This window comes from Bidens hawaiensis, unplaced genomic scaffold (genome assembly GCF_021521415.1).
Source record: "Bidens hawaiensis isolate Kalapana, Puna unplaced genomic scaffold, B.hawaiensis_p1.1 tig00013119_1, whole genome shotgun sequence".
NCBI lineage: Eukaryota > Viridiplantae > Streptophyta > Magnoliopsida > Asterales > Asteraceae > Bidens > Bidens hawaiensis.
This window is the reverse complement of record NW_027492108.1, coordinates 442650-470224: the sequence shown is the minus strand read 5'-3', so window position 1 is coordinate 470224 and position 27575 is coordinate 442650. Positions and strand designations below refer to the sequence as shown.

At 35.2% G+C, this 27575-nt stretch overlaps 4 protein-coding genes across 4 annotated transcripts in view; all 4 read right to left on the bottom strand.

Annotated features, from left to right (window-relative positions):
* LOC143543399 (F-box protein CPR1-like) overlaps window positions 1-19607 on the bottom strand; it is a 55787-nt gene extending 36180 nt beyond the window's left edge. Inside the window, exon 1 of the mRNA XM_077035732.1 lies at window positions 18803-19607. Coding sequence (XP_076891847.1) covers window positions 18863-19570 — 708 coding nt within the window. The 5' untranslated portion in view covers window positions 19571-19607 and the 3' untranslated portion in view covers window positions 18803-18862. The remainder of the gene's footprint in view (window positions 1-18802) is intronic.
* LOC143543419 (F-box/kelch-repeat protein At3g23880-like) lies at window positions 1140-1928 on the bottom strand. Its single transcript, XM_077035748.1, has one exon. It carries the CDS (start codon window positions 1926-1928, stop codon window positions 1140-1142), a length of 789 nt encoding a protein of 262 aa, XP_076891863.1.
* Window positions 19608-20988: 1381 nt separating the features above from the next.
* On the bottom strand, window positions 20989-23021 carry LOC143543400 (F-box/kelch-repeat protein At3g23880-like). Its single transcript, XM_077035733.1, has 3 exons — window positions 22707-23021; window positions 21743-22644; window positions 20989-21590 (listed from the first exon to the last, which is right to left on the bottom strand). Exons 1-3 carry the CDS (start codon window positions 23019-23021, stop codon window positions 21584-21586), a joined length of 1224 nt encoding a protein of 407 aa, XP_076891848.1. The 3' UTR covers window positions 20989-21583.
* A 1331-nt stretch (window positions 23022-24352) lies between these two features.
* Window positions 24353-26590, bottom strand: LOC143543377 (uncharacterized). Its single transcript, XM_077035707.1, has 4 exons — window positions 26579-26590; window positions 25192-25497; window positions 24935-25117; window positions 24353-24639 (listed from the first exon to the last, which is right to left on the bottom strand). Exons 1-4 carry the CDS (start codon window positions 26582-26584, stop codon window positions 24607-24609), a joined length of 528 nt encoding a protein of 175 aa, XP_076891822.1. The 5' UTR covers window positions 26585-26590; the 3' UTR covers window positions 24353-24606.
* Between the last annotated feature and the right edge of the window lie 985 nt (window positions 26591-27575).

Here is a 27575-nt window from a genome sequence, read left to right as displayed (position 1 = left end):
AGGGGATTTAGATGGACTTTCATAGGCCCTAGTTATTAGTTATGATAAAGTCGTTTGCCTAATAGCATGAAAATGTTTTTATAGAGAATTTTTGTAAAGGGCGAGGGTTCACATAAGAGAAAAAAGCACCCTAACTATAAATTGTCACGAGTTCTAACTATGAAAACATGTTACATGTACAACGAAGAGGAATCTGATAACAACCAATATGTATCAACCCACTGAGATTAATCTACAAATAGATTCATCAAAATAAATTAGATTACTATCATACCAATATCTTTGGTATCGTACTATGCATAGCAATATTTATGTAATTATTAAAACGATAATTATTTAATTGATGGCAACCCGACCCGAATGACTATATTGAAAACTACTTGTCAAATTAAGATGCATAATTTTCATACCATGTTTCTCAAACATATCCATAAAGTGTATTGTTTCTCATTTGAACATGAAAGGCTATAGACTCCGGCATCCAGAAACATACCACCAAATTTGTTACTCAAAACAAATACCAACACATAGTATGTACTAATAATCATCTTAATTTTGGGTTACTGATACTTAAAAATTTAAATCATAGCAACAATAAAGCACAGTTGACATTCGTTTGCTTGATCAATCTTAGGAGCAATAACTACTGCAGCATCCATCAGAGCCTGCATTAATAGAGAAAAAACCACCAAGTTACTTTATTTTAAATAACTTTTTTGTCCCAAACCTAAGGGCTAAGACATGCTGCTTTGATTAACAAGTACTGTTGCGGGTACAAAGACTAATTCACTATCGACTTCTATATTCAAGAAAGAAACAATTAACTTTTCAAGTTCACAGTAGCCATTCTACCTTCCTTTGCAAATTTGTTTAATGTAATCATTACAGAAAATAAGTAACATTATAATTAAATACGTGTTGGACTTCTCTCAAATGTATCAAACTTGTATACCTCTTGATGACAACATCTTTTTTTTTTCAAATTTGTATGCAACCTTAACAGTAAACATAGTTTATGGTTTATTACATCTAACAGAAAACAACTTAAAAGAGGAAAAATTACCTATATATCTCCAAGACCTGCTGCAGGTGGCATAGGTGAAACCAAACTCTCAACAAAAGTACAAGCTTCAAAATAATTATCTAAGTTCTGAATTTCTGAACTCCCCATAAGTCTCGTTTGCTAGATCCAAAGAAACTATAGTCCACGATTCAGAAGATTTCTTAGCAGCCCAATGAAAAGCTCCATTAGAGAAGTTACCACGACAAGTGAATGAAAAACGATGAGGAAAAACACCAATAGTCTTCCAGTTTCCAGTTTTCAACGAGTATATCTTAACGAAGATTTCACGCTTATCATTAAATTCACGATATAATTCAACAACTTTGTAATCATCAGTAGACTCTTGGTACCCAAAACCGTAAGGCACATAACCAAGCTTCTTTTTATAATCACTGGGTGGTAACCTGTTGGATTTTCTAGTACTAGGGTTCCATATATACAGAACGTACCCCTCAACAGCTACGCATACCAATCCGTTACAAGAACCGACAACCGCAACGGTATCACGATGGTGTTTAAATGGAAAATCATCAATATTTAAAGCACTAGCGGCCGAACTATCATACAACAAATCGTAAAGAGTACAACTCTTAAGCATCGTGCTCCACCTAGTGCTAAAAACTAGTCTATGATGAGCATAGTGATTGTTGTTGCTAGTTGAGATAGCAAGATGTGACTTTATAAAGTGAGGATCGGATATTAAAGAGCGCCATGATTTGCAAACAGACTTACACCTTAACAACGAGTTAACCGTAGGAAGCTTTAGAAGAATTTCAACGATGATCTCCGTGGGAATGGTAATCGTAGGAAGAGATGATTGAGGATGTTCATCTTCAGATCGTTGATGCTTGTGTTCGAGTGCCATTATATCACTGCCTAGGGTTTAAAAGAATAACAGATGCTTGTGATTGTGAGGAGGATTTGTTGATGAGTTTGGGCTTTATGAGGACGAAGAATGGCGACGTTGAAGGGTTGAGGTGGGGTCATCCAACATTTATGTATATAGGTATAACCAGGGTTTTACACGGTGCGTTGCGCCGGGCACATTGGTATACCAAGACAGTGGTAAAACTCAGGTGTCGTCAATTCTAAACGTTGAGGCGGTAACTCACCACTAGTTCGGCCGGTTTCAATTATGTGCGCTATTTTATAGGAACTAAAACAAAAGGTAGAGTAAAAGAATATATAAAAATTGAGGTGGATCAATGGGGTAACGGCGGTCGGTAAAACTAAGTGTTGGTAAAACCCGACTGTTATCGATCCCTGGAATTGAGGCGTTGTATCTACGCAAATTCAGTTGGTTTCCGTAATGTTTGTTACGGTACCGAAACTAAAACTGAAAAAATCGTCATTCACTCGAATCTGTACGCGGTACTAGAACTAAATAAATAATCTAATGAAACCGTCGCTGGAATTGAGATCTTATTCTAGCGTGCGAATTCGGTTGGTTTTCATCATGTTCGTTGCGATACCGAGCTATAAAAAACAAAACAAAAAATATTGGCATTCGGTCAGGTTTTATACCGTTCTTACGAACCATAACTAAATCAAAAACAAAAGCATTACTAACTAAAAGAGTAGAGTGTCATTTTCGTCATTGTGGTTTAACAAATAATGTGAATTTAGTCCAATAAGTTTATTTTTTGCATATGGGCCCACCACGTCTCCCAATTCTTGTCAATTACATCCAAATCATTAACCCCGTTAAATTTAATCGTTAAGTCAAGGGTAGACATGTCTTTTCACTCTTTCTTTATTATAATACTTAAATTAGTGAACTGCGATTTTCGTCCCTGTGGTTTGTCCAAATCTGCGGTTTTAGTCCAATAGTTTCAAATTTGCAATTTTCGTCCTTATCAAATTTACTATTTTCGTCCTTGTAGTTTCATTTCACTTACAATTAACCCGAATTTATTAACCCCGTTAAGTTTAAGTCTGGTTATTAAACCATCTGTGTGCCCCTCACGTGACGACCAATTTTGTCGTTTTTCTCCTAAAATAAACCTTAGTCCTAATTCGTAAGCCTCCTCACATGAGGGGTTAGGGTGTATTTGGGAAAAACGAAAAAAATGACAAAACTGCCCCTCACGTGAAGGGCACACTGATGGGTTTAACGACCAGACATAACGAGATTAGTGAATTCGGATTTAATTGCAAGTGAAATGAACCATGGAGACGAAAATTGCAAACTTGAAACTATTGGACTAAAACCACATATTTGGACAAACCATATAAACGAAAACTGCATTTCACTAAAATAAGTATTATAATAAAGAAAGAGTGAAAAGACATGTCTACTCTTGACTTAACGATTAAATTTAACGGGGTTAGTATTGGATGTAATTGACAAGAATTAGGAAACGTGGAGGGCCCATATGCAAAAAAAATTAACTTTTTGGACTAATTTGTATTATATGTCAAACCACAAGAACGAAAATGACACTTTACTCCTAATTAGAAAATGTGCATTGAGTTTGCACGAATTTGATCAGTTTCCATCATGTTTGTTGCGATATCGAAACTATAAAAAAAAACAAAAAAGTATAGTATTCGATCAATTTTTGTTTTTTATTTTTTATATCGTTCGTTAAGAATCATAACTAAAACAAATATCAAAACATTACTACTGGGAGTTTTTTTTTTTTTTTTCTTTTTTGCTAAATAAGGTCCTTGTGAGTTGTGACACTAAAACTTTTAATTGTTATAGTAATAACAAGGGCCCACTAAATAAAATGAAGTCGGCAAAAAAATACCAAAAGCAACCACCAAGAGTCGAACCTAGGTTAAACCGGTGGACGACATATAAATAAACTTACAACCATCACCCTGCCATAACTTTGTAAAGTAGTAAACTATCTATTATATACTAACAATAAAATTAACATCAACTTTCTACCTTACTCTATAGAGATAATGGGGCAATAAAGGGAGAACAAATCATAACAAAGCGTTACAGGGAGGGCAACAAGCCTACATGATGATGACGTGAAGGTGATATGACACTATGGATGGGCTTTAAAGCCCCTTCATAGAGTTATGTTTGACAAAACTAGCTGGTAGCTATAGTTGTAGCTGGAAGCTGGTTGGTAGCTGATAGCTATAGCCTTTTAGATAGATTTAGATGTCTGACAAATTAGCTGAAACTTTTAATAAAATGTATAAAATGACCAAAACACACATAACAAAAAATAATAATATTAAATGGATTTATTTTAGAATGTTATTTAAGTAATTTAAAAAAGGAATTACTCCATAGAATAGTAACCAACTTTGAAAGTTGTTCCAATCAGATCACTGATAAAAACTTTTGTTACAATCATGTCATTAAACTTTCATTTTTTGTTTCAATCCTAAATATTTAACCTAGATAGCAGGTAATATAGGTTTTTTTTAAAAAAAAACCCTAAAAAATATTCAAAAAATTAATATAAAAACCATAATTCAAAATATAAAACAAAAACAAAAAAAGTAAAAAAAAAACTAAAAGGTTTCGTCCGTTGTCCTCATCCAACAAAAAAAACGACCCGAAACCCGTTTTGACCTTTCCGACCTGGACCCGTTCTGACCCTAACCCTGTTCCGACCCGAACCAAAACAACCCATTTTGGTCAAAACGTGCTGAAACAAGTTGTTAAGTGCTGAAACAAACAGAAAAATCGCTTAAACGAGCTGTTTGGTGCTGAAACAAACTGAAAAATCGCCTAAACGAGCTGTTAGTTGCTGAAACGAACTGAAAAATCGCTTAAACGAGCGGTTATGTGCTGAAACGAACTGAAAAATCTCTTAAACGAGTTGTTAGGTGCTGAAATGAACTGAAAAATCGCTTAAATGAGCTGTTAAGTGCTGAAACGAACTGAAAAAATCGCTTAAACGAGATTTTGCTGTTAAAACGAGCTGTAACGTGTTGAAAACGCGCTAATTCGTTGGTAAAAAAACTGACCTGAAACTCGTTTTGACCCGTTCCGACCTTGACCCGTTCTAACCCGAACCGGTTGACCCTAACCCGTTCCGACCCGAACCAAAACAGCCCTTTTTTAAGTGAGCCGTTTCGAACCTAACCCGTTTCAACCCTAACTCGTACCAGCCCATGACCCGTTTCGACCCAACCCAACCCATTTGCCACCTCTAAATTAACAATATAACTAAAAGGGTTGTAATTTATTGCAATTTTCCAAAAATTAAAAATTGAGCATTTTTGCTTTTTTTTTTAATTTTTGCAATTTATTGCAATTTTCCAAACTTTTTTTTGTAAATTTTCGGAATTTTAAAGTTATATTTCGCATTTTTACTAATTTTCGCAACCTTTCAATGTTATTATGCAAAGTAAAAACATTGAAAAATTAAAAAAAACCTATATTACCTTCTATCCAGGTAAAATATCTATGATTGGAACGAAAATGAAAGTTCAATGACTTAATTGGAACAAAAGTTTTTATTAGTTACCTGATTGGAACAACTTTTAAAGTTGATTACTATTCTATGGAGTAATCCCTTTAAAAAACTAAAAACTTGTAGCTGTTGTAAACAAGCCTAATAGCTAATACATATTACAATAAGATATAGGGAGAAAGAGAGAGATTTCATTAATAGGTGTGCCTTACAAAGAGGTACAATGTGATGTATATATAGGATAGGAAAACTTGAAGAAGAAGCTAATCTATATTAGGAGTTGATAGCCATAATATTAATATATTTATAACACTCCCTCTTGGTTATCAACTTAATACGCTTGAAGATGTTGCCTCATTAAAATCTTGCTAGGAAAACCCAATGGGACAAAACCATAGCTAAGGGAAAAAGAGTGCAGCGCGTATTGTCTCCCCCTGATTTATATATCATTTAAAATGGTAAATATCAATCTTCTGTGAAAGCTACCCAAAACTTTTGTAGTCAATCATTTATGTCTTCGTCCCTCGACATTTGAATCTTTAAGTTGAATATTGTTGTATGATCTTCACGTGAAAACTTCTATTGCTTCATCTGGTAAACACTATGATCCTTTCATACCTGAAATATATGTTTTAACCCATTATGATGTCTCCTAGCAGGGCACATGCCGATAAACGTAAATAAATAAAATAATATCATATATAGCTAACAGGACAACATAATGCACATACTCATTTAATTATGGTATTTTCGAACCAATAAAATTTCATATTCAGATAGACAATGATATAGAGTCATTGTTAGACATCCTTTAACATGCTAGATATGATTAAACTTTTCCATGGTAAAATGTCTCAACATTTTCTAGATGCACTTCGATGGATTTATAAGCATATAATTACACATATACTCGAACTATAAGTCGAAGAATAATCACACTATGTCAAGGTCTTTCAAAAAGAATTTTCTCTTTAAAAGCTCATAAGTTTCTCTTTGTGATGTGTACATCATTGTAAACTGTGATTATAATAACCTTTTATAAGTGAAATTTTGATAAAAGTATGGCTAATTATATCCAACTTATCTCCCTCTTTATCAAAATATCTCTTCAGTTATGTCAAAGCTCAATCCAAATAATTTGGTCCATACGTAATAAGTATAAATCCATGCATTTACCAATCCATCATGGACTTCTTTCAACTTGACAAATGATGCATATGCATTCACTTTTCCAGGATTTTTGTTGCATAAAATTGCTCATTAACACATCATTTTGTATCACATATCAAAAATCCATATTGTTCGTTTTATTTGTTTATTGAGATATTATACTCATCACGTACATTCTCTTCTATGTGTATGCTTGTTGATGCTCATAATCAATTAATTTTCAGGTATTAAATTACCTTAGGAAACTCTTCAGGAGTTCCATTTATGTTCAACATATTCAATAATCGTAAAGTATTGAAATATGACTCTATACACAACAATCATTGTGTTCTCGAGAACTTACTTTACATGATTTGATAATTCAAATCCTTCATAGATTTTCTTGTAAACTCTCAGTATCAACTGAATAACAATATTTATTGGACGCATGTCAATTCTCTCTTTATATTGCCAGACTGTTTAGTTATCGGAAAATCATTGCTTCCACCATTGGAGAATGTGTCTCCTCATATTTAATCATGGGTCTTTGCAAAATCTTTGTGCCATCAGTTTTGCCTTATATCACTTGATGAATTTTCATAACTCATATACAAGACCCATTTGTATCTAACACATTTTACAACTTTAGTTGTACGGACTGTTAGTCCAACAAACTTTCCATCTTTTAGAGAATTCAACTCTTCCTATTTTGCATCTTTCCACTTTGGCCAATCATTTTTCATAGGCAGATCTTAAATCTTGATCCTCATCATTTTCAAGCGCTATAAATTATAACAAAGTCGACTTTATTTCGATTCCATATATCTTTATAGACATGATACAATATAATTATTGAGAGCTCTTTGTTTTCAGGTACCTAAGGTTCTTCAAGAACCATCATGTCTAATCTCTTTCAAGAGACCTTTTATTGCACCACGACTTGACCATCTTCATTATTTGCTCCAATTTTCGAGGAAATTCTACCTTTGGAACCGATCAGTCTACCACGCTACACGTGCGTTAGACTTATTATCAATATGCATTTGTCCTTCTGGGACATTTATTAATTGGAGCATTAGCAGTTCGTATAGGTGTCTTAGCTAGACACTCTCTTTTGGTCAGTGAATCGTCTGGTAATTCATTCGTTAATCTTTATTCATGAATTATCCTTTGAACTTTTAGTTCATATAATTTAGTTTAAGGATTAATGATAATTCATTCCAACTAAATTTGTTTTCCAACTGCATTAAATCTCCCCGTAATGTTGGGAATGTTGATTCACTAAAGTGAAAACTAATGAGCCATAAGAAAATATCTCATTAGTGGCTCTAAGTATATAATCATAAATAATATTTAATACCGACATAAATTCCCGACTTCATTTGTGACCTCATTTTTGTGTTTTATGGTGGATTAATTTCAGTATATAACACACACGAAATATTAGATGAGAAATGTTTGGTTACTGACCAAAAACCAATTATAATGGGGAGGAAGTATCATAACTTGTTGGCTTGATATGAATTAGTTTCTAAGACATGTAACATAATATGTACTCAAATTCAAACATGAACCTTCGTTCTTGTGATATTGTCTTTACAACAAATTATAGACGTTGAGTAAACATCTTTAACAAAACAATTTATGTAAGAACATAAGTTATGAAGTTCAACACTTATTCCAATGATCATTATAACTTGGGAATAAAATTCATTATTATAATCGAATGTAAATATACCAATCTAGAATAAGATGTTTACTCTTATTAGCTAAGCCATAGATCATGCAAACATGAAATTGCGATCCTGATAACCATTTAGACGATGCATCGATTTTCAAAACACTAAATGGTATCATGTTAGGATATGTGTATCCTTTTCTCAATTCCATAACATCTAGGGATTCACACCCTCCTTCAGTTGGTAAATAAATGATTTTCCTTGAGAGCAATATACATGTATAAGTATTGTGAAGAATCATTTGGTTCCTCAACATATTTCACATCATTGACTCGGTGTGGTCTAACCGGTCGTGCCATTAGATAATCATGATCCATAAACTTTAGGTTTATAATCGTATATGTAGTATGCTTCTTTAATACAAGACTATAAATATCAAAATAACATTGTATTATCGTTTCAAACGATCATGTGATTTCACTTTTGTATTTCCACATTTTGTTTTCATATATGATCAATCTCTTTGCCACGTGTGGTGGTCGATCTCATAATTAATATAATCATTGTTACAAATCTTCTCAATTATGTCCATGATCATAACGATCAATGTATAGTCACATTCACTTCAATGGATGGAGTAAAAGCAGACAAGTATCATGGTATTTATAATTTTCTCAGACATACGTATATGAAGTTACCTCAAATGTCTTATACTCTTTTAACAATATTGCTACTTTAGAGGTATATTTGAGTGTGTCAAATAGAAAATTTAGTTTATCCAAATTTTCCTCATAATTATTCTTCTCATCATATAACAACAATGGAGAGTAATTATATCCCCAAGTCATGCAATTTTTTTTTTCGGGTCTAAAAACTTACTACCTTTTGTAGATCAATAATGAGATTTGAGAAGTATAACACTTCGGGTGTCATATCACAACATTCTTATACTCTTTCATAAGAGTGATGATAAACCACAACTTTGGTTTTATTGTTCAATTCAATACAATCCAAATAAATATAACATAACGTATATAATAGAAGGTATGCTTTAATAGTATCCTGCATGACGTTATTACTTGCCACCATATAAAATGAGTTTAACTAACTTATTAATATAAGATTTTTATCACTTAAAAGCAAGATATAGTTTATGTATCTGTATTACGGTATAACCAATCAATGCTATATCTTAAATATAAATATTTTTAGTCTCTATTCTTCCTTTAGAAAAATATGCGAACAAAACGGTGGTAAAAAAATAGATCACTAACCATATAGAATAATGAATACACATTCAACCAAAAGGGAAAAAGTTAAGTACATAGCTTACCACGTATTATATAAACACTTATCATCACAAATATTTTCACATATATCTAGAATTTAAAAGGGTTTAAAACTAATCATGACAATACTACAAAATACGTGAATTTCTCCTTTTTTTTCTATTTGAAAAAATTACTTCCAAAAGTAATTAATGTAATATGTAAAAACAAACATTGTATAAGAAATAATATCTTAATTTGATTGTAATTGTTGCAAGTAAATATAGTTCTATCTTAGAATTTCAAGTTACAACAATGCAAAGTGATAAAGAAAACCGATTATAGTTTCTCTTTAAGTATATTTCCCTTGAAATACAATATTCATCGGTCCATGCAAGCAGGAAATAAAAGAAACCAGGCATGAAGCATAATAATTAAAAACCAATACTCAATATTTAGCATTAGAGTAAATCCGTAACCATATATCAAGAGAAAGTTCAAATTCATTAGCTAACATATGTGAAACGATATATTTAGAATGGATTCACTATTTATAAACTAGCTACATCTAAATTAAGATTCTAAATATTTCTCGCTACTATATCGAACAATCAAAATATATATGTATCAGATCTTTCTGATGAACTGTTCATTTTATACTTTGTGATTTAAGTTATACTTTTTTTTATTATTTAAATCAGATAACTCATTTGTAACACATATTAAAATAACACGATAATCTAAACTTTTCGTTCGTTAATTCTTAAATATCACATTAATCAAACTAACTAATAACGAACATTATGAGGTCGCTGCATAAAATACACTAATAAATCTGATTAAAATCTAAATTGCAAACTAATTTATTGACCGTTCAAAGGCAAAATTGTTTATGTGCATCAAACAATTTTCTTTTTCATCTTTACCTTAAATATAAACTAATAATGGATATTAAAAGTGTGTATAATATAACAAAACTAATAAATTATCAAAGTTTACGTCACAAAATTCGGTTGTGATTTTCTGTCCATATTGACCAAATAAATATATTGTTTAACATATTATATACATGTAACAAACATAAAGAAATTAAAAAAAAAACAAACAAACCCTTTTGTTTGGTTGTAGAAACTGATGCATAAGTGTAAAATATGTATTAATATAAAGAAAGGAGTTGTTTATAATACCTGGTTCGGGGCTTAAGAATATATTGGGAAAAATTCCATTGCTACCGAATATGTTCCTCACTTCCTCAAATCGAATCAACCCTCCATTGCACTTTGTTAAACGGAATTTTTTTTATCTACGGTTGGTGTTTATGGAGGCCACAAGAGTAAGTGTTTTGAATAAGCACAGTCGTGCTGATAACGTGTTGTAAACAAGCCTAATAGCTAATACATATGACAATAAGATATAGGGAGAAAGAGAGAGCTTTCATTAATAGGTGTGCCTTACAAAGAGGTACAATGTGATGTATATATAGGATAGGAAAACTTGGAGAATAAACTAATCTATATTAGGAGTTGATAACCATAATATTAATATATTTATAACAGTAGCCTTTTATAAACACTACTAGTTGGAGCTTCAAGTTTTATCTAAATATAAAAATTATCAATCCGCGCGTTGCGAGACTGGAACTCGATTGGTTTTGTGCACACACTATAGCAAACGAAAAGGAAAACAAAAAAAGTATAAAAAAAATATATCCATAAAGATATGGACGCGTGTTTGATCCGTTAAAAACATTTCAAAGATTATTAAAAGAATTAGTTGAAATTTAAGTTTAATAAAACAAAATATCGTTTTATGATATATAAGATTTTTGTTGTTTTATTGCAAAACCAGTTATCAAGTTAAAATGGTCGCTTATAAATATTCATCTTTTTATAAATTTAAAAAGATAACTTACATTTAAATCTTTTTATCAAGTAAAATAAACTCAACAAACGTGTGTGGCCAACTTGCAAAGTAACCAAAGTTATCATGATTTTGATCGATAACCTTTTATCTATTTTCTAAAGAAAGTGAAAAACCCAACAAAACTACGTGGTCAAAGTGAAAACTAACCAAAGTACAACAGGCCGAAAAAAAAACGTGGTTTGCTCACTGTAGTACTCTACCAATCAGTTTCTCAATTACATATACGATGATTGGGTTTGGGTCTTGTCAAACTTGAGCAACACTCGAATACGTAGGGCGGTTCGGTTATGATCTTATGGGGTGGCTTGGAGGAGATCAAGATGATAATTAATTTAATTATTATCATTATCTATTTATTTGAATTTTATCAGTTTGTTTTAATAATCTAAGTTTTATTGAGTCATGATTTAGAACTTATATTTGTTAGTAGTTGTAATAGAATACAACTGGTGTAATTGTTTCGTAGGGACCAAGTAAAGGGTTGGCTATAACCCAGGTCATATTTCAAAGTTATTTGTACGTCTTGAGTTTTTTGTTTTATAATAAGAAAGAGTCGCTTGTCAAGCATACCGTAAGCGTGCATCTGTGTGTTCCCAACCCTTGATATTCACTTGTAAAGTTAACAAGTGGTATCAGAGCCACGTTAAAGGCTCGGAGAAGAATCCGTTCAACATCTAGAAGGTGCGATTGAAGCAGTAGCAGGTTAGAGGAAGGCTACGGTTCAATTGCAAGAAGATACTATGGCAGATCTTCAGGTTACCGGTGGGATAAGGAAGCTTAATCAGATGAACTACAACACATGGTCTACTTGTATGATGTCGTATCTACAAGGACAAGATCTATGGGAAGTTGTTAATGGTTCGGATACCGTCCTACCTAGAAACGATGTGAACGGGGCAATCGGAAAGTGGAGAATCAAGGCGGGTAAGGCGTTTTACGTTCTCAGGACTACGATTGAAGAGGAGTTGTTAGAACACATACGAGACCTTCAAACACCTAAACAGGTATGGGATACCTTGGTAGCCTTGTTTTCCAAGAAGAATTATGCAAAATTGCAACTTCTTGAGAATGAATTGTTGTCCGTAAGCCAAAAAGAATTAATGATACCGCAATATTTTCATAAGTTGAAGACCTTGTGTAGAGAAATCGGGGAGTTGGATACGGAGGCAAGAATCGGGGAACCAAGAATGAAGTGAATCATCATACATGGGTTAAAACCCGAGTATAGAACGTTTGTTGCTGCGATACAAGGATGGCCGACTCAACCATCATTGGTTGTATTTGAAAACTTGCTAGCCGGCAGGAATCGTTAGCCAAATAGATGTCGGAGACCACACTTGCTGGCCCATCGAAAACTGAAGATACTGCCTTGTATGCAGATCGAGGTAAAAACAAATCCCGGTCAAATAAATGGGCATATCAAAAGAACTATAATGATCGATCAAAGAAGCAAGAATGGCGAAAACCTAACCGGGAACAAGATAAGGAACAAAGTGAACCGAGCAACAACAAAAGAAACAAGAAGCCATGGAAGAATTTTCCGTTCAACTGTCACAAGTGTGGGCGTCGTGGCCATATGGCAAAATATTGTAGGGCACCGGCCACTGAAGAAGGAAACGCTGCTGAAACTCAACCCGAAGCAGTATGGGACGCTGAGGCCTATTGTGCCACCGTTGAACCGGTGCTTGCCCTAAACGCCACAACCGAAGAACAAAACAAAGAAAAATTCGAGTGGATAGTCGACTCAGGATGCTCGAATCACATGACAGGAGAGAAGGATCGTTTGAAGAATCCGGTAAGATATGAAGGGAATCAGGTGGTGGTAATCGTCGACAATTCTCGACATGGCATCCGCCATGTAGGTAATATACGTTTTCGTCCGGACAGCAGCCAGGAACTCGTGTTGAAGAATGTGTTTCATGTACCGGGAATGAAGAAAAACCTACTGTCGGTTCCACAGATTACTGCTTCGGGTAGGTATGTACTTTTCGGTCCGAATGACGTTAAGATATATTAATAAATTTGAAACCTCCTCCAAAGCAGTTATACAAGGTAAGAGAGCCGGTACTGTTTATGTGTTATCGGTTTATGTGTTATCGGCTAAAACCGCGTATGTAGAGAAAACCAAAACCAATCAAAATGCAGATTTATGGCATCAAAGATTAAGCCATGTGGGATATGATCGACTCGAAATAATGATGAACAGAAGCCTAGCCGTCGGGTTGCCAAAGTTAAGTATCCATAAAGATGTAGTGTGTGGAGGATGCCAATATGGCAAAGCACACGAACAGCCTTTCGAAAATTCGAATCACAAGTCAACGACGCATTTCGGGGAGAACCAGCTAGCTCTGGGTTCGAGTGGCATTTCACTAGAAAGTCATTAAAAACTTGATCGAAAAACCAGCGTTTATTGAAGAAGCTATAGAGTCGATAAATAAATTTGAAGTTCTTTCCTCGGTTTGGAACTCATTCATACAAATGTGTTTGGGCCCATTAAGCAGACTTCATTCACAGGTATGAAATACATGATAACCTTTATTGATGATTTTTCTAGGTATTTGTGGGTACACGTACTTCATGAAAGAGAAATCAGAGGCGTTCACAAAGTTCAAAGAATTCAAGTACGAGTCAGAACGAGATGTCAAGTATTCGATTCAATGTTTAAGGTCGGATAATGGAGGAGAATATACGTCTAGAGAATTTAATGACTATCTTAAAGAACACAAGGTTAAGAGGCAACTCACATGTTCAAATACCCCACAACAAAATGGGGTTTCAGAACGTAAGAACCGACATCTTACGGAATTGTCGGGTTGTGTGATCCATAGCAAAAACGTTCCTGGGCGTTTTTGGGCTGAGGCTATGAAAACGGCGGCATACATTAGTAATCAGCTTCCGCAACAAAACATGCAATATGTGTCACCATATGAACGAATGTTTAATCATAAGCCAAATATTAGCCATCTTCGGGAGTTTGGTTGTGTATGTTATGTGTTCATACCAAGCCACTTGAGACATAAATTAGAGAAGAATGCGATTAGATGTATCTTTGTTGGATATGATAACGAATGAAAAGGTTGGAGATGTTGCGACCCATCTACGGGTAAGTGCTATGTATCAAGGCATGTGATTTTCGATGAAGCTTCATCTTGGTGGTCGATAAATAGAGAGTCATTGCCTGATTCAAATGAATTAAAAGATGAACTTGAGTCCTATGCTACATTAAGGTTTGATGGCATAGATACTGTAGTAGAAGCCGAAGAACCAGAGGAACCGAGTACTTCGACGCCACATAATAATCCATGGCAAACTGGGGTTAACAACACCTCAGCAACAGAAGCTGATCAAATTAGCAGGTCCAACGATGAGTGTGAGGTCAGGCGGTCAAACCGGGTTCGAAAACCGAATGCAAGATATGCAAACGTGGCTGTAACACAAGCAGAAAACGAAACCAAACCTGAGACGTTCGAACAGGCAAATAGAAGAGCTGCATGGCAGAATGCAATGAGAGAGGAAATTGAAGCTTTGTTACATAATCAAACATGGGAGCTTGTTCCAAAACCGATTGAGTCGAGACCAATTTCGTGCAAATGGGTGTACAAGATTAAAAGAAAAACTGACGGCTCAATTGATAAATATAAAGCCCGATTGGTCGCGAGGGGTTTCTCGCAACAACTTGGTATAGACTATGAAGAAACTTTCAGTCCCGTAGCTAAACTCACAACTGTTCGGGTCATTTTGGCTATAGCGGCGAGTAAACGATGGAACCTATGGCAGATGGATGTGAGCAATGCTTTCCTTTACGGGAATCTCGATCATGTGATCTATATGGACTAGCCCGAAGGATTCAGAAGTATGGAGCAGCCGGGGTACGTGTGTAAATTAAATAAAGCATTGTACGGGTTGAAACAATCACATCGCGCTTGGTTTGGAAAAATGGGAGAGTTTCTAGAGCATAACGGGTTTACACCAACGACTGCTGATACGAGTTTATTCGTTCGAACAAAAGGAGAGAAAGTAGCGGTTGTTTTGGTGTATGTCGATGATTTAATTATTACAGGAGATATGCTAGAAAAAATTGAACAACTTAAAGAAAATTTATGTACTAGATTCAAGATGAAAGATCTTGGAAAATTAAAACATTTTCTTGGGTTGGAGTTGGAATATCAACCTGATGGGCTTTGTTTGCATCAGTACAGGTACACGATTGATTTACTAAGTAAATTTGGTTTGGAATGTTGTAAGCCATCAATGAATCCAATGGAGCCTAGTGACCAGCTTCAAGCAACCGAGGGTAAGGAATTGCATGATTCCACTATGTATCGAAAACTGGTTGGAAGTTTGATTTATCTAACTTTAACCCGACCCGATATTTCGTATGCGGTTGGCGTTATAAGCCGGTTCATGCAAGATCCAAGAAAACCGCACCTAGAGGCGGTTAGACGAGTACTACGATACGTGAAAGCAACACCTAAGCACGGAATACAATTTAAGAGGGAGTCTCGGATGGAATTAGTTGGCTACTGTGATGCGGATTACGCTCGAGACCGAGACACCCACGGTCGACTACAGGTTATGTGTTTATGATAGGATCAGGTGCCGTGTCGTGTGTAGTAAAAGGCAACCTACCGTGTCATTATCGACTACCGAAGCGGAGTACCGAGCAGCCGCAATGGCAGCTCAGGAGTGTATGTGGTTAAAGGAATTGATGCTAAATCTGAATCAACAAATTGATTCTAAAGTGGTAATGTTTTGTGATAATATGTCATCTATTGCTTTAGCGGAAAACCCGACGTTTCATGCGCGTACTAAGCATATCGAAGTGCATTATCATTTTATAAGGGAGAAAGTATTGAAAGGTGAGATTGATCTGAAGCATGTAGACACGGAGGATCATGTAGCGGATATGTTTACTAAGCCGTTAACCGGAGTAAAGTTGATTAAATTTTGTGATGGTATTGGAATGAAGAAATCGAGTGTTGAGAGGGAGTGTCAAACTTGAGCAACACTCGAATACGTAGGGCGGTTCGGTTATGATCTCATGGGGTGGCTTGGAGGAGATCAAGATGATAATTAATTTAATTATTATCATTATCTATTTATTTGAATTTTATCAGTTTGTTTTAATAATTTAAGTTTTATTGAGTCATGATTTAGAACTTATATTTGTTAGTAGTTGTAATAGAATACAACTGGTGTAATTGTTTCGTAGGGACCAAGTAAAGGGTTGGCTATATAACCCAGGTCATATTTCAAAGTTATTTGTACGTCTTGAGTATTTTGTTTTATAATAAGAAAGAGTCGCTTGTCAAGCATACCGTAAGCGTGCATCTGTGTGTTCCCAACCCTTGATATTCACTTGTAAAGTTAACAGGCCTCTCATGTAAGTATCATACTATGCATAGCAATATTTATATAAATTTCAAAACGATAATTATTTAATTGATGGCAACCCGACCTGAATGACTATATTGAAAACTACTTGTCAAATTAAGATGCATAATTTTCATACCATGTTTCTCAAACATATCCATAAAGTGTATTGTTTCTCATTTGAACATGAAAGGCTATAGACTCCGGCATCCAGAAACATACCACCAAATTTGTTACTCAAAACAAATACCAACACATAGTATGTACTAATAATCATCTTAATTTTTGGTTACTGATACTTAAAAATTTAAATCATAGCAACAATAAAGCACAGTTGACATTCGTTTGCTTGATCAATCTTAGGAGCAATAACTACTGCAGCATCCATCAGAGCCTGCATTAATAGAGGAAAAACCACCAAGTTACTTTATTTTAAATAACTTTTTTGTCCCAAACCTAAGGGCTAAGACATGCTGCTTTGATTAACAAGTACTGTTGCGGGTACAAAGACTAATTCACTATCGACTTCTATATTCAAGATAGAAACAATTAACTTTTCAAGTTCACAGTAGCCATTCTACCTTCCTTTGCAAATTTGTTTAATGTAATCATTACAGAAAATAAGTAACATATAATTAAATACGTGTTGGACTTCTCTCAAATGTATCAAACTTGTATACCTCTTGATGACAACATCTTTTTTTTTTTTCAAATTTGTATGCAACCTTAATGGTAAACATAGCTTTTTAGAGGGTTAAAAGAAGTAGACAGCTTATGGTTTATTACAACTAACAAATAAACAACTTAAAAGAGGAAAAATTACCTATATATCTCCAAGACCTGCTGCGGGCATGGGTGAAACCAAACTCTCTACAAAGGTACAAGCTCCAAAACAACCGTCTAAGTTCTGAAGTTCTGAAAATGAACCGTTCTTGGAATCATACACAATCAGTTTCCTCCCCCCGTATGGTACTTGGTTTAAAAAGGCGCGCCTGAATCAGTTTCCTCCCCCCGTATGGTACTTGGTTTAAAAAGGCGCGCCTGAGGTGTGAGGCGCCCAAGGCGTTTTTGAAAACGCCTTATTTTACGTAAGGCGCTAAAATACATGAGGCACCCTGAGGCGACGCATTAGCTGGCGAGGCGTGAGGCGCTTGAGGCAGCGCCTCATGTGATTTTGTCCAAATTAGATTGAAAATGTAGTTGTTGGGGCCATCTGCTTAAAATAATAATGTTGGGGCTCATCTATAAAACATTACCCAACCGTATTATATATATCTATCACTCTATATTTAATTCAAACCACTCTTTAATTTTAATATTCAAAGTTTATCTTCTTCAAATATCAATATTCTTGACGTTTCAAGTTTATCTTCTCCTCAGTTATCACTACCATCTTTTAAATCAGTTTAAACTCACCTAATTATTACACATATGTTTATGACTCAAGAGGTATTTTTCTTCATTATTACTTTTTACTATACCTTTTACTTTTTACTCTAAGAATTTAAGTGTTTTGCAACTTCTAAATATGTTTTTATAATGTTTAACCTACGTATTAAGTATTCATGTTTAGTTTTACAAATATGTTTTATCTTTATGATTGATTTTCAAGTAAAATATGTCATGTATAATTAATTTTTAGTAATTTTTATATTGAGCGCCTCACATATGTGAAGCTCTCGCTTCGCGCTTCGGATTTTTGAACCAAAACGCCTCGCCTCGCCTAACGCTTTTTTAAACCAAGGTATGGTATCAAAAATTTCCCATCATTTGAAACACACAAAGGCACCAAAAACAGATAGCTCCCAGGAGCAGTCAAATATGGGATGGAAACCAATTTAGCCCAGGATTATGTGACTCCATAAACCTTCATTACCCATAAATCCGCACGACTGTCAAGATAATCATAAAACACACACAACCATCCATTTAGAGATCCTAACCTCAAATGCTTATGACCTTCATCATGCACAGGCTGCAAAACTTCCCCATAAGTCTCGTTTGCTAAATCCAAAGAAATTATAGCCCACGATTCAGAATCTTTCTTGACACCCCAATGAAGAGCTCCATTAGAGAAGTCACCCCAAGTGGATGGAAAACGATGAGGAAAAACGCCAAGTGTCTTCCAGTTTTCAACGAGTATATCTTCACGAAGGTCGTGTCGCACTTATCATCATATTCACTAGATAACTCAACAAGTTTGTAATCATCATTAGACTGTTGGTACCCAAAACCATACACCGCATAACCAGGCTGTTTTTTATACCCACTGGGTGGTAATCTGATGGATTTTCTAGTACTAGGGTTCCAAATAAAAAGATCGGCCTCAACAGCTAAGAATAGCAATCCGTTACAAGATCCTTCAATCCAAACAGAATCACAAGCGCGTTTAAATGGAAAGTCAAGCTTTAAAGCATTAACGGATTTATCATACAACGAATCGTAAAGAGGACAACTCTTAAGCACCGTGCCCCTGCCCCACATGGTGCTAAAAGCTAGTCTATGATGAGCATACTGATTGTTGCTTCTAGTTGACATAGCAAGATGAGAGTTGACAAATTGAGGATCAGAAATTAAAGACTTGCAAACTGACTTACACCGTAACAGCGACTCAACCGGAAGTTTTAGGAGAATTTCAACAGCAATCTCCGTAAAAAGCATAAGAACAGATGATTGAGGATCTTCTTCTTCTTCTTCAGATCGTTGATGCTTGTGTTCGAGTGCCATTATTTCTTTCACTGCCTGCTTACAGGACCTAGGGTTTTATTGAGAGAGGAAGATTACCGTTTCATGATTAGCAACCCAATCTTTTAATAAAAATCTTATCCACAAACACAACCGAACATCATCTAAATTTCCACTCTTATTCGTAACCCAATCTCAACCAACATTTTTGTTATATAAATATAATTTATGATTATTTAAAATAATAAAAATACGAAAAAGTAATATTATATTAGAAATCTAATAAGAAAAAAAATACATATTTTTGAATAACCTTGTTTTTAATAAATCAAAGTGTTTAAACATGGTTGTGTTTTTATATTTTTTTAAGCTAACAATTTAAGTTATTAAACAAAAACTAATTTGTATATTATATTATTTGTTAACAAAAAATTAAAAAGATGAAAAAACATTAACTAGTAATTGCATAAAATGGTTTGCAAACTAGTTTGTGATAAACCAACTATAAAAAAATTAATATTTTATGTTATTTAATGTCATGTGGCAACCCAAACCACAATTAGGGGTGCAAATAAGCCCGAGTTTGACTAAGCTCGAGCTCAACTCGTGAGTAAATTTTCAGCGACTCGGTAACTATTTATTAATTAATATATTTATAATTATTTTTATGATTTTTTATTATAATTTTATGTATATAAAATAATATTTAGTTATTTTTCATAACATTGTATATATATATTAATTAATAATTACTAAATATATATATTGAAAAATGATATAAATGACAAGCTCGTTTAGGCTCACGAGCTAGCCCAAGCTCGATAAGTGAAGCTCGGGCTCAGGCTCGTTTATCAAACAAGCTTACTATTAGGCTCAAACTCGGACTTGATTTAGCTCTGATCGATCAAGCTTTTTTACGAACCGATCTCAAGTAGCTCGCGATGGCTTGACTAAATTGCACCCCTAGCCACAATTAGCAGCCTTCCTACAAACATATTTGTTAAGCAATTCATCAAACTTAATGCTATGATGGATGAAGTTGGCTTCAATAATTTGCGTGTATTGCAATCAATAAGGTATTGCTAGAGTTGCACAAATCGGGTACTTTTAGGAACCGGTTTCGGGTATGGTCAACAAAAGTCAAAATCGGGTCAGGTGGGAACCAGTTCCGAGTATAGTCAGTCAGGTATTTGATCCGGTTCTCGTATAGGGTCGGGTTTTGGCCAAATAAAGATGGAAACCAGGTTCAGCGGGCCCGGTTACAGATACAGCGGTACGGGTATGGAGAGAAACCCAAGACCAGGTCATACCCGCAGGTCAAATACGAGTAGGAACCGGTTCTGGGTCAGGTCCAGAAACGGGTATTTCTTGCACCTCTAGGTATTGTCTCCTTTATAGATTAGATTTTTTGGGGTGACTAATTTTGGACAGTGTACTTCTAGAGACCCTAGTTGTCGAAGAGTCTTTGGTCTATTAGTTTGAAAGAGTTGGATAAGGTTTTTCTAGAGAGTAAGGATCCAAATCCCATTAGCGCCCTTAAAAAGAATTTTGTCACTACACTGAAGATGAATATGATAACAACCAAAATGTATCAACGAATTGAGAATCTCCAAATCCATTCATCAAAATACATTAAACTACTATCATACCAACATCTTTGGTATCATACTAACCATAGCAATATTTATATAAAATTTAAAACGATAATTCTCTTTTTGCAACCCGACCCGACCCGACCCAACCCGCATGGCTATATTGAAAACTACTTGTCAAATTGGGATGCATAATTGGCATACCATTATTCTCAAGACAAAACTAAACATGTCCATATAAAGTATTGTTTTTCATACGAACATGGAATGCTATAGATTCCGGTATCCAGAAACGTACCACCACATTTGTTACTCAAAACAAATACCAACACACAGTATGTACTAACAATCATCCTAATCTTTGGTTACTGATACTTAAAAATTTAAATCATAGCAACAATAAAGCACAGTTGACATCCGTTTGCTCGGTCAATCTTAGAAGCAATAACCACTGCAGCATCCATCAGAGCCTGCATTAATAGAGAAAAAACCACCAAGTTACTTCATTTTAAATAACTTTTTTGTCCCAAACCTAAGACATGCTGCTTTGATTAACAAGTACTGTTGCGGGTACAAAGACTAATTCACTATCGACTTCTATGTTCAAGATAGAAACAATTACCTTTTCAAGTTCACAGTTGCCATTCTACCTTCTCTACAAACATGGCTTTTCAAAGGGTAAAAAAAAATGGGTGCTTTACCAATCAAGGACCTGCCTGCAGGCAATGGTGAAACGAAAGTCTCAACAAAGGTACAAGCTTTAATGCATCCATCTAACTTCTGAATTTCTGAAAACGAACTGTTCTTAGAATCATAGACAATCAATTTCTTCCACCCGAATTGCAGCAATATCTTTCCATCAGTTGAAACACACAAAGGCATAAGAAACCGATCCCTCCCAGGATCAGTCAAATACGGGACGGAAACCAACTTAGTCCAAGAATCTTTGACTCCATAAACCTTCATCACCCATACATCCGCACGAATACCAGGATAGTCACAAAGCACACACAACTGTTCTGTCAAAGTCCCCAGTATCAAATCCTTATAATCACCTTCATCATACACAGGCTGCAACACTTCCCCATAAGTCTCGGTCGCTAAATCCAAAGAAACTATAGTCCACGGATAAGACGACGACTTACTAGCAGCCCAATGAAGAGCCCCGTTACAGAGCTTACCATAAGCAGATAATCGAAAACGGGGCGGAAAAGCGTCAATCGTCTTCCACTTCCGATTTTTTAATGAGTATATCCTAACCAAGGTTGCACGCCTAAAGCTACAAATAACTTCAACAACTTTGTAATCATCAGTTGACTCTTGGTACCCAAAACCATACAACACATAACCACAGAACGGCATTTCATAATAACCGGTGGGTGGCAATCTGTATGATTTTCTAGTAGCCATGTTCCAAATAAACAGAGCGTCCTTGTCAACAAGTATGCATACCAACCCGTTACAACAACCGACAATCTTAACAGGATTACTCGAGTGTTTAAATGGATAATCAACCTTAAAGCATTATTAATGGAACTATTATTATTATTATTATTATTATTATTATTATTATTATTATTATTATTATTATTATTATTATTATTATAAAGCACATGATGAAGGCTACAAGTCTTAAGCTTTTCTCCTTGCCCAGTGCTAAAAACTAGTTTATGTTGTCTATAGTAATTGTTTCTAGTTGACATAGCAAAATGAGACTTGACAAACTGAGGATCGGAAATTAAAGAACACCATGACTTGCAAACAGACTTACACCGTAACAGTGAACCAACGGGAAGCCTAAGAAGGATTTCGACGATGGTCTCAGTCAGGTGCGTAAGAACAGATGATTGAGGATCTTCGGATGCTTCACTTCCGTTGTGTTCTTCGTCTTCCACCACCATGTCAGGGCCTGCTTACAGACAGACCTAGGGTTAATTAGTAATCAGGGGTGATGGTTTGTAACATGTATTTTGAGGGTGTTTGTGTTGGGTTAATTAATTTCTCATCCAACCAAATCAAATTATTAATACATAATAAATATATATTATGACTAGATATATTGTATTAAAGAGTAATAAATTCTATTTATTTATATAACATTTTTATGAATCAGGTAAGTAATGATAGATATTATAAATGATTAGTTTTATTATTATTATTATTATTATTATAATATTGCCTTGCTCCGTGAAAGCAAAAAAATAAATTTGGACTGAAGACGGAAAATATTTTGATCCTCAAGTAAAATAAGTATCTGTTGGTTTTAAACAATTTATCTTTTAAATGTGTATACTTGGTTATGATTTGGGTTGTATAAAAATAGGCTTAAACATGTCCCAATTGAGACTAAACCCATAACCTTTTGATTGGGAGTCATGCCCCTTTGCCACTAAGCCAAACTAGTTATTATATAATTGAGTTTAAACAATAAATATACATATTGATGTTGGGCCTGGGGCCGTCGACCACCCAGCCCCCCCTAAAGATCGGCCCTGAATATGAGTGGAGAAGTGACAGATTAACCAAAATAAACCAAAAGAAAATGTTACGCAGTTACGCTCATTTTCTCACAACCGACTTTGAGTCGGTGTACCAACCTGATCGCCAAATATATATTCCACCTAAGCTACCTTTTGTTTTCTTTTGAATTCCACCTAAGATAGTATAGCCAACCGATCAAGATTTTTAACTCCCAATGGGAGTAGTCTTAGAGATCTCTTAATTATGATAATATCATCTCTCAAAAGAAGATTGTGTCAGAATATTGCCATAAAAGAGAAATGGAACTGGTGTGGGAGTCGAACACACGATGCATGAAGGAGAAGGGACGTGAATTATATTTAAGAGGTCACTTTAAAGCTCGGGTTCAATCCAAATTTTCACATGTAGCTTTGCTCCTGCATAACAAGGAAAAAAGTGGTTGACGTTGCACCACCATAGCCCGTCACGTAGTCCAATCCATTCTTGCGCTGCAACCAACATCGCATTCTTGTTGCCAACCACCTCTGTCACAAACACTACCAAATAAGGGTGTAAACAAATCGAACATTCGACGAACCGTTCGTTCAATTGCGTCCGTGAACATTCAATAAGGCATTGTTAACGATGACATTACACCAACGCTGCCATCCCACAATGCCAGCGCCACAAGATAAAAGTATCACAGTGAATCCATTCTGATGCCTTTTCTTCTAAAACAACTTATTTCTACCGGTTTCGACAAAAATAAAAGTGGGAAAACATAAACTATACAGACTCAACTAATCATGTCCTCATTTTGTAGTTTGTATCCCAAAAAGAACAGAAAATACTATTCACCCAAATTCTTCTTTCGGATTCTCATTTTACAGATTAACAATACAAACATCATGTGGAAACAATGGAACGAATATGAAATAAATTAACAAGAAACAATGCAGTTTACATTCACCATACTTATACAAGAAATACAATCCATACAACTTCACTACAACAGCCACACAGAAATCACTTTTTGCCCCATGGAAAGCAGCCACATCCCTGCACAGTCATTTTAAAACTAGTAAAAATATTGGACACGGGTCAAACCAACAAAACAGTTTTTGTGCATTTCTTAAAATTTTTTAAAGGAAATAACGTAATCGATATGATTACAAAAACTATATCGTTATAATAATAACACAATTTGGATATCTTTTGATTTATAACCCCAATAACTATCATTTGCATCTCATGCATCTAGATATAAAAACATAACCCAAATCAACTCATTCACCAGTTATCTTTTCATAATTGTCAATTCTAGTAACTAAACCAGGTAGAAGTGGGTGATTACCTTTTTGGCCCCGGGTCTTTGACCATAATAGTAACTATCACTTGTTACCCTCGGTGACTTTCCACCACCACCACCATGCTTCTCCTCTCTTACTTTGTCAAATATGGTTGAGTAACCTTCAGCTGAAGCGGGATCATTGTCATCCCAGTCACCAAATACCGGGACAGCAGTGCTGTCATCAGGCTGCCACATCATACATTTGTCCAATTAGAATCGTATCACAAAACCCGACAATTTAATTAGTCAAAGAAACTTACACTTTCATCACCACCAGTAACCTGTCTCAACCGTGATCTTCCAGGAGTCGAAGAGGCTGCACCATTGATACCTTCTGATGAAACCTTTCTTTCCCACATTGGAGAAGCCGTGTTACTCCGGGGCCCGCCTTTTGCCTGCTGATGTGGTAGTGTGGCGACCTTTTTAGGGGAATCAAATGATTTGCTTGAGTCGCCATCTTGGCTAATACGAGTTTCATTTTTGGGTCTTGATGCATCTGTGTTGTTTGGTGTCTCAGATTCTGACTTCTTGGATTCTGCATACTTTAGTTCAGCTTCTTCTTGCGCCTGAAATGAAGGTTTATTATTAGAAAGATCACGGATATTGGGGTCATTTTGACTTTCATGATCAAAAGGTTCTTCTTGTCAATCCCACAAGTCATAAACTGTAAGCAGGAGACCAACCACATGTGAATCTTTCGGACATACACTGAAGAGCTAAAAACATTAATACCTATTAGAATCATGCAATGATCCACCATTAAACCTTAAATTATTTTTGACCACGTTTATCTTTGTAATCATGAGAACTTGTTACCAGAAAACTCACATATCCTGCCAATTAAGGCTGTTCACGAGACGAGCCCAAGCAGGCCAGTAGGCTATGGTGTTTGTGTATGTATATGCATATATGTGTGTGTATATAATAAATTAAATAAATAATAATTAGGGCCAATCGGCTCGGGCTCGCCGGCTCGGCTCGTTTACAACTGAGCTGATTTTGTACAAGCTTTTTCCAAGCGATTTTCGAGACATGAGCTATTTTCTGAACAACCCTACTGCCGATACCCTGCAAACCAGTGGGATCAAGTATCGAAGCTTATGTTGTGCAGGTAGCCTTTAAAAGGTTATAACAGGAAGCAAGATTCAAACCCGAGACCTCTGCTAAAGGGGATCACGCGCTTACCACACAGAGATCTACACTTAAACCTAAAACTAGGTTCGATCACTTCGGCGAATTAATAATGGAAAACTCTTGTGTTAACTGCTTGCAGATCTTAGAGCTTTCAATAAGCTAAAAACATATTATCCAGTTAAACCTAAATCATACAGATTTAATTTCAATTTTGTCAGTGCTCCATACACAATCCACACAGTACAGCTTCTCATCATCCACATTAAGTAAATCAAACTCAAATCTCAATCCTACAAACCCTATCCCTAACCCTAACTTAAAACAGAGCTAAACAATCAACCTGCTAACAAACTACAACAATCAATACAACAGATCACAATAACCTAAACATTTTAATTAACATTTCACTCGTAGACTCAAACTAGAACACAAATCATGAACAGTATGTAGCTTCAATACATTGAATCCTGAATCAATAATTGAAATGATAATAAGAAGAAATATTGAACTTACTGCCATGGTTGGTGTAGGAAGACCAGTTGTTGACTCAACAGTAAACGATTAGTACGCCTATTTTAAAATATCTTCTATTCTATTATTAATGTTTTTGTTTTTATGTTTGATTTTTTATAAATAGAAGTATTGAACGTATTAAACGTCTTTAATACTTTGGTTAAACAAGTTTATGTTTTTGTTGAAAGCTAACCGGACAGTTGAAAATGAACCACTAAAACTAGAGGTGCATAAACCGGTTTAAAACTCAAACCCGCTTTGGGTTAAAACTGGTTCGGTTTGGTCAACAAAAGTCAAAACCGGTTTATGATCGGTTTCGATTTGGATTGAAACCGGTTTCTTACCATGTTACGATCGGTTTCGGTTCAGATTTTGATCGGTTTTGGTTTAGGTTTTGGCCGGTTTTCGGTTAACCGGTTTTTTGGAGAAAATTACAAACCGGTTCCGAACCTACTGTTTCAATCGGTTTCTACATAATCGGTTTCACACCGGTTCGGTTTCGGTTTAATTTTCAGATCGGTTCGATTAACCGGTTTGTTTACCCACCTCTAACTGGTACACGGTAGTAGAAATTGGAAACTGCTCATTAGCAGTTGCAGACCCACCAACAATGGCAATTGATGTCCACATGGGTAGTGACTGCCATTGGTGGTAAAATCCCATTAACCACCCAATTCATACGTGACTGACCAATCAGAGACAAACTTATCAATGGAAGCAATAACATCGTATCGGGCAACTGATAACTAGTAACCAACCAACTTAGCGTCAAACCAAACCAGTGTTATAAAAAAAAACAAATGTGGCTCATGGCGGCACGAGTGTGCGAAGTGCATCCATCACTCACACCACGTGCACTAATGTGAACTAAAAAATAAGAAATAATACTTAGCTCCTTGTAAATGAGAAACATGTTAGAACAATTATAAATGTTAAGGAATACCAATCGTGTTTTGACTATCTGATAAGTTGAAAGTGTTATGCAATACCACTCACA